General features: G+C 50.3%; 1 protein-coding gene across 2 annotated transcripts in view; it reads left to right on the top strand.

The window, feature by feature from the left end:
• Dok3 (docking protein 3) overlaps positions 1-2350 on the top strand; it is a 6214-nt gene extending 3864 nt beyond the window's left edge. For both annotated transcript variants that reach the window (XM_029547505.1, XM_021215742.2), the window contains 3 exons: positions 998-1097; positions 1193-1365; positions 1473-2350. In XM_029547505.1, coding sequence (XP_029403365.1) covers positions 998-1097; positions 1193-1365; positions 1473-2162 — 963 coding nt within the window. In that variant the 3' untranslated portion in view covers positions 2163-2350. The remainder of the gene's footprint in view (positions 1-997; positions 1098-1192; positions 1366-1472) is intronic.
• The last annotated feature ends 5874 nt before the right edge of the window (positions 2351-8224 follow it).

Raw genomic sequence — 8224 nt, 5'->3', positions numbered from 1 at the left:
AACTCCAGTTCCAGAGGACCTGACACCCTCACACCAATACACATAAAGTGAAATTGGAAAAATAAAGAAAAAAATAATAATGTTGATTTGTATTGTTTGTTTGTTTTGAGACAAAGGTTTCTCCGTGCAGCCCTGGCTCTTCTAGAACTCACTCTGTACACCAGGCTGGTCTGATCTTACCTCCCAAATGTTGGGATTAAAGGCATGCACCGCTACTACCACACTACCACCCAACTTATCACTTTTATTTTTTAATTAAGAAATGCACAGAGCCAGGCGTGGTGGTGCACACCTTTAATCCCAGCACTCGGGAGGCAGAGGCAAGTGGATTTCTGAGTTCGAGGCCAGCCTGGTCTACAAAGTGAGTTCCAGGACAGCCAGGACTACACAGAGAAACCCTGTCTAGAAAAAAAAAAAAAGAAAAAGAAAAAAGAAAAAAAAGAAAGAAAGGAAGAAGGGAAGGGAGGGAGGAAGGAAGGAAGGAAGGAAGGAAGGAAGGAAGGAAGGAAGGAAGGAAAAAAAAAGCACAGGAAGAAAAGAAAGAAGGCGGGGTTTGGCTTTGGCTGTGCTCATGGGTCAGGTGATCATGGTGGCCATTTCCTGACAGATAGGACTGGCTGTAGGATGGAGGTCAGGGGAAGTCAAGGGTAACCTGCAAGTGGCTATAGAAGAAGCCCGGACATTTGCTCAGTGCTACCCTGCCTCTTCACTGCTGCATGCCCACAGAGCTGTATGCAAGCCAGCACATGAGATGTCGATTTGTGCCCGCGGTTGCTTATTGCCTTACAGCACCAGGAATAGCCTTACTCCAAGACCAGCACTGCCAGGGGAACCCAGTGGGGAGTGCTGCCCCATAGTACAGATAGGAAATGACTCAGGAGAGCCCGGCAGTGTGGGACAGAGTGGGACTGGCGGTGGAAGTTGTGACTGCTGAGCCCATGGAAGGGATGGGGAGGAAGAACAGGGTGGACTCTAACAGATTAAATCTATTCCTTAGGGTACCGGAGAATGTTCGTCAGGATCAGGACAGGCTGAGAGTCCCAAAAGGGGCTTTGTTCCCATGGAGGAAAACTCTATCTACTCCTCCTGGCAGGAAGGTGAAGAAGCAGGGGAGACCCTGGGGCAGCCTCACTCCCCTACCCCGGTAGTGGTGTCTGGGAACTGATGGAATGCCCTTGCTTCCTGAGTACAGTGACCGAGTTTCCCGTGGTCGTGCAATGGACAGAGGCCACCACCCGCTGCCAGCTGAAAGGACCCTACCTCCTGGTGCTGGGCCAAGATGACATCCAACTGCGGGAGACGTCCAAGCCCCAGGCCTGCTTTAGCTGGCCCTACCGTTTCCTGCGCAAGTACGGCTCTGACAAGGTGAGGTAGCGGGCAACCTGACCGGGGTCTGTCGGGAAAGGTGGTAAGTGGTCAGTGCCCTGGCTGCTCGGCGGCCACTGACCCCAGCCCGTGTCATTTGTGTGTAGGGTGTGTTCTCTTTTGAGGCTGGTCGCCGCTGTGACTCAGGTGAGGGCCTTTTTGCCTTCAATAGCCCGCGTGCACCAGACATATGTGGAGCTGTGGCTGCTGCCATTGCCCGCCAGCAGGAGCGTCTTCCAGAGCTGGCCATGTCCCCACCCTGCCCCCTGCCTCGGGCCCTCTCCCTGCCCTCCCTAGAGCCCCCTGGAGAGCTTCGGGAGGTGGCCCCAGGATTTGAGCTGCCCACTTCCAGAAAGCTGCCTCTAACTGATCCCGGGCCTCAAAGCCTACCACTGCTGCTCAGCCCAACACAAGAAGGACCGGCATCCGGTCTCTATGCATCCGTGTGCAAGCAGACCGGCAAGAACACAGGCACGGCGGAGCATCTCTACGAGAACGTGTGCATGCTGGAGGCCAGCCCTGGGCTGACCAATGGGGATCCTGAGGCCCAAGAGGGCCCCCCTGGTGGCCGCAGCCCCCTGGGCAGCCCCATCTACCATAACAGTGAGGATCTGAGTTGGCCCGGCTCGGCCCACGACAGCAATCTGGAAGCCCAGTACCGGAGGCTGCTGGAACTGGAGCTGGATGAGGCCGGAAGTGCCGGCCGCTCTGGAGCACAGGCAGGCATCAAGGCCAAGCTGGTGACCCTGCTGACCCGTGAACGGAAGAAGGGCCCCGCCCCCTGTGACCGGCCCTGAAAGCCTGCGTGGAGGCCACAACAGGACAGAGGTGATCTCCCAAGACCAGGAACAATTTAGAACATATCCGTCTACTCTGACCTGCAGGGACAAGCCAGGTGGCCAGGGAGGAGCCACACTCTGCCCTACCTCCTCCCTCAGACTGTACAGATTGACCAGTAATAAAGCTTGCCTATCAACTTCCCCTCCGTTCTGCCTCTGGCCCACAATCCACACTGCCTCATTTCTCCGGGATCCCCACTGGCACACGGTACATTGTGTTCAATGTAGCGAACACCAGGCTTGACGCTGGGCCCCAGGCACCTAGTGTCCCAAGCCTGACTTGAGCCACCACTGGACTAAAAGCTACTTGAGCAGATGGACACAAGGCGGGTGGGTTGGGCTCTGTGTGGAGCAGGCACGACAGCCAAATAGAGAGAGAGATGAGGCCTGTTGACAGAAGTGCTCCAGACCCGAGTCAGAAGGGTGAGCATGGCCCAACCAGGCGGGCTGTGAACCTGGCCTTTCCAGGCTCAGGAGAGTCATTCACAGACCAGTCAGGCCTTTTGTCCTGCAGTAAACCGGCTCTCCTCCTTGGAAAAGCTACCAGTTAGACTTGGCCGGAAACACTAGGAAGGCTGGATCTGAGGAAACCGGATAGCAGAGCAGCCAAGCTCAGGCGAAGGTGCCAGGCACTAGGGGGTACGGGGTGAGGGACAGACAGAGGGGCTACCGCTTGTTCACATCCAAAACACTCGTGGCTGATGGGACCTAGGCAGTCAGCAGACGCCTCTGGGGAACCTCTGGCTGTTTCATCAACTAGAAAGAAACTAAAGCTAAGATAAAGTCATATGGGAAGGGAGTCAGAGCTCAGTGGTATAGGACCTACCTGGTATGAGGTGGACTCTGGGTTCAATGTTCAGCACCATACACACATGAAGAAGAAAACACAGGCTGCCTTACTCAGAAGGCAGAAGCAGATGGATCTCTGTGTTTGAGATCAGCCTGGCCTTCATAGCTAAGTTCTAAATCAGCTGAACCTACAGAATGAGAGCATACCTCAAAATAAAAAAAAAAAAAAAAACCCTCCCCCAAAACACCACACCACCAAAAAGACTAAATTATATATTAGACCTAATCCTCCATGAAGATTTCTCACCTGAGGTGAGGCAGGGGGTTAGAGATGGCTCAGCAGTTAAGAGCGCTGGCTGCTTGTTGTGCCAGAGGATCCGATTTCAAAACCAAACACCCTCTTCTGGCTCCCATGGGCATGCATGCAGTACACAGGCATGCGTGCTGTGCCCTTAAAACATCCGCACACACAAAGAACAAAGGAAACAGCTCTTTTCTTTATGCGTTCTGTGGAGATTGTGGGTGGGATGATAGCTTGCCGAATAAAGAATGTGTGAACCCACAGAACAGCTGCGGTGAGATACTACCTGTATCCTCAGCTCCTGGCAGGCAGAGACAAGAACCCCGTGGCAAACTGGCTAGGTGGACTAGCTAGAATCAGTGAGCCATAGCTTCAGTGACTCAAAGCAAAGTAGAAGGCGGTGAAGAAAGACACTCATTGTTAACGTTTGACTTAAAAACAGCACACACACACACACACACACACACAAACATGTATGTGAAACTCACACTCATGCACACATGCCACACACATGCACATGCAGAGAGTTTTACCAGTGCCCACGCTGTTCCAGTCATGAGAGGAACTGCCCGTGTTCTCCAGGTGCTGGCCTTCCAGAGCGAGAGAATTTACCAGTGCCTGTTTTCTGTTCCCTGCTGCTTCTGAATTCTGCTCCGCCTGTGCGTAAGATGCTGCTCCGGCTTCCAAGGACCTGGCTTCTCGATCCATGGCCTTCCTGCTTCAGCTGCACCTCCTTTAAAGACAGAATCTCTGATGCTTCTGCTTGCCTTAAACTCATGCCCCAGCCTCTCAACAAAGAGCTTATAGACACCCATGTTCATCTTGACCACACGTTGACACTCCCAAGCTCTGTACTCAAGACAGTGCCAATCAGCTTTGCTTCCTAGCATCTTCCGGCCGCCTCTTACCGTCCACTCTACTTCCCCCACACCTCGCACTTGGAGTCGTTCCTTCCCTCCTACTTCATGTGACTGGTCAAGCCCTCAGCCTCTGGGGAATCCACTGACAAAGGCTTGACTATTGTCTCACGCAGGCAGGCTCCGCAGGCTTCCAGCGCTGCTACTGTCCCAGAGGAGCCGTCCTGTGCTGGTTTGAATGAGAATGACCCTCATAGGCTCATAAGTCCCAATGCTTGGTCCTCAGTTAGTGGAACTGTTTGGGAAGGATTGGGAGGTGTGGCCTTGATCAGGGGGGCGTGTCACTGGGGCTAAGCTCTAAGGTGTCAAAAAGCCACCTAGGAAGAGTCTCTCTCTCTCTGTCGCCTGCTTGTGGGTCAGATGTGAGCTCTGAGCTACTGCTCCAGTGCCATGCCTGACTTTCATACTGCCGTGCACCCTACCAGGATGAACATGGAGTAATGAAACTGTCAACAAGTCACCAGGTAAATGCTCTCTTGTGTAAGGTACCTTAGTCAGGGCATCCTATCACAGCAGCAGAGCAGTAACTAAGACATCTTCAAGCCTGCCTTCTACTTCCTTTTTTTTTTTTTTTTAAGATTTATTTATTTATTATATGTAAGTACACTGTAGCTGTCTTCAGACACTCCAGAAGAGGGCATCAGTTCTTGTTATGGATGGTTATGAGCCACCATGTGGTTGCTGGGATTTGAACTCCGGACCTTCGGAAGAGCAGTCGGGTGCTCTTACCCACTGAGCCATCTCACCAGCCCCCTGCCTTCCACTTCCATCTACCCTCACCTCCTAGACACTGTCAGGACTCAGCGGTGAGCAGACGTGAACTTCTGCCCTCCTCTGCTGTACTGACAAAGGGTCCAGCATGGTCATGCATCTTTTCCTTCCTGACCCTACAGAAGGAGTGTTCGTCTCTAGAATGGGCTCCCATGGGAATTGTCCAGTTAGTTTCTCTGTGGGACTTTTCCTTATTCATTCATTCACCAACATTAGCATCTTGCCACTTTCTTTCTTTCTTTTTAAGATTTACTTATTTTATTTATGAGTACATTGTTGCTATGTTCAGGCACACCAGAAGAGGGTATCAGATCCCATTACAGATGGTTGTGAGCCACCAGGTGGTTGCTGGGAATTTAACTCAGGACCTCTGGAAGAGCAGTCAGTGCTCTTAACCACTGAGCCATCTCTCCAGCCCGGCCATCACCATTTCCAATGCCAGAGAAAATGAGAGATGCTCTCTGATTTCACATATGAAGAACAACCTTCCGTGACCCTCACGTTCCCTGTCTGCCTCCTCCTCCCACTTCTCGGTTCTGCTCACACTGAAGCCCCTTGAAACCATTGAATTACTTTCACTTCCAGTTTCTCGCCCCGCCTCTCTCCCTAACTTCAGTTTCCTCTTTTTCTACTTTTCCATTACATGTTTCAAAGTCACCAACTCCCTGCCAGACCAAGATACACATTGAGACCCAGGGACCCCTCTGCTCCTTGGCAGGGATCCTTGTCCTTCCTGAAAGCATCAGGGGTCTTTTCTGCACAATTACAGTGTCTCCTCCATATTGGCTCACCTTTTCCCAGTGCTCAGGGATGGAAGGCAAAGCTTTTGTCCGGCTAGCCAAATGTTCCTCCAGAAGCAGCCACAACTTTTCCGCTGTCTTCTCTGTTACTGACCCTCTCAGGGTTCTTGCAGATCAGCCTGACAAGTCATCTGGAAGCCTCTGAAGAGTGCCCATGGCTAGGCTCACACATACAGCTCTGATTTTTTTTTTAATCAGTTGGGAACAAGGGACTTTTGCATTGGTATTTGAGTTTTCAAATTCTGGGATTATTCTGACGTGTGACCCGAGCTGAGCACCACTGGTGTGGGCGAATCAACCTCTGCCTTCATTTTCTCAAGACTTGCTTATTTATTTATTTATTTATTTATTTATTTATTTATTTATTTATTTGAGACAGGGTTTCTCTGTATATCTCTGGCTGTCCTGGAACTCTCTCTATAGACTAGGCTGGCCTTGAACTCAGAAATCCATCTGCTTCTGCCTCCTAAGTTCTGAGATCAAAGGTCTGGGCCACCACCATCCCAGTGGTTTATTTATTTTTAATCTATGTGTGTGTTGCTTGTGTGTCTGTGTGCACTAAGTGTATGAGGTGCCCATGGCAGGCAGAAGAGGTCAGAGCACTAGGATACCCTCTGGAGTTATAGACCCATTATTAGTCACCATGTGGGTACTAGGAACCAAACTTGGGTACTCTGCAAGAGCAAAATTGTTCTTAACTGTAAAATCTCTCCAGCCTTTACATATCACTAAATTTTATTTTATTTATTTTTTTATTTTTTGGTTTTTCGAGACAGGGTTTCTCTGTATAGCCCTGGCTGTCCTGGAACTCACTCTGTAGACCAGGCTGGCTGGCCTCGAACTCAGAAATCCACCTGCCTCTGCCTCCCAAGCGCTGGGATCAAAGGCGTGCACCACCACTGCCCGGCACACACACACTTCTTGCTCACTACAGATCTAAGAATCCCACTGCACACTGGACATCTGGATATCCCCGGGTCTAGGGCTGTAGCTAAAGGGTACAACACTTACCTAATAGACGTGAAGCCTTTGCCCACCAATACTGCTGAAAGAAAAATATCTCCGACTTTAATGTGGGACGAGAAGTTAGAAGTTGGGACTCAGTGCATCACTCTCCCAAGGTGTGCTTGAGAACAGAAAGAAAAGTCTAGAAGGATGTTAGATGCTGAGAGTCAGGTTACCACATCACATACCCAAGCAGTCTTGGCAAAACAGCATTGCCCACAGCCAATCAAGCAACTGTAGAGCCACAAGGCCAGGAAACCTCATCTGAGCAGCTGCAGCATGGAGGCCTCCTCCCTCAGTGGCTAGTCACAGCCCTTGCTACTTCATCAAAAACAAGGACATACCTGAGTCCTGGTCATAACCAAAACTGGAATCCAGAATTCTGGAGGCTTTGGTCTGTTAACCTCTTCCTTCATTAAAAATCCCAGTTTCAGGGCTGGGGATGGGGACTCAGTGGTAGAGTTTCCCAGAATGTACGAAGCTTTGCGTTTGATTCCCAACACTGCAAGAGAAGATAATATAATCCTTAGCTGGGGGTCAAGAGGGAAGAGCCAACAATGACCCATTGTAATTCCAGCTCTAAAGGCTGAAACATGAAAAGTTCTAAGCCAGCCTGAGCTACAAAGCAGTAGGCCAAGGAGTAAAGACCAGACTAGGCTACACATCAAGACCCTGTCTCGGGCTGGAGAGATGGCTCAGAGGTTAAGCACACTGACTGCTCTTCCAGAGGTCCTGAGTTCAAATCCCAGCAGTCACCATGTGGCTCACAACCATCTGGAACTTCAAATCCTCACAACCATCCATAACAAGATCTGATGCCCTCTTCTGGAGTGTCTGAAGACAGCTACAGTGTACTTCCATATAATAAATAAATAAATAAATCTTTAAAAAAAAAAAAAAAGACCCTGTCTCAAAAACAAAAACAAAAAAGCAATAAACAAACAAAACAGAAAACGGTCTAAGCCTCAGTTGCATGGAGATTTCCATCTTGTTCCAACCAGTTTAGAAGAGAGAAGTCTGGAGACCTTCAGAACTAAGAGACCTGGCTGTGCAGCTCTGGCCACCAGAGGGCGCGGTATCCTTCCTAGTCCCTGCCTGTGCCAGACCGGAGGCTGTGTTTCTTGAGAAGATCCAAAAAATGTACCCAGGCCCAGGCCTTTCTGTGGAGCAAGAAAGGTCCCTGGAGGCCTTTCCTGTCAGCCGGCAGATGACCAGGAGCCGTCAAAGTGCCATCTTCTTTCCTTCATTGCACCTTTGCAGGTCTTTCTTCATCTGTTCATTCATATCAACTCCGTGCAGGTTCTGAGGGCAGACACAATCTCCCGGGACAATAGAGGCACCATATATCATAGGATGGAAAGTCTGTGGGGAAAACAAAGTAGGTTAAAGGGTATGATACAGGTATGGTATCATGGAACTGCTGGTTTTTTTTTTTTT

Source organism: Mus pahari, chromosome 16, assembly GCF_900095145.1.
Source record: "Mus pahari chromosome 16, PAHARI_EIJ_v1.1, whole genome shotgun sequence".
Taxonomy (NCBI): Eukaryota; Metazoa; Chordata; class Mammalia; order Rodentia; family Muridae; genus Mus; species Mus pahari.
The sequence above is the reverse complement of the archived record's forward strand: the minus strand, read 5'-3'. Positions and strand labels throughout refer to the sequence as shown.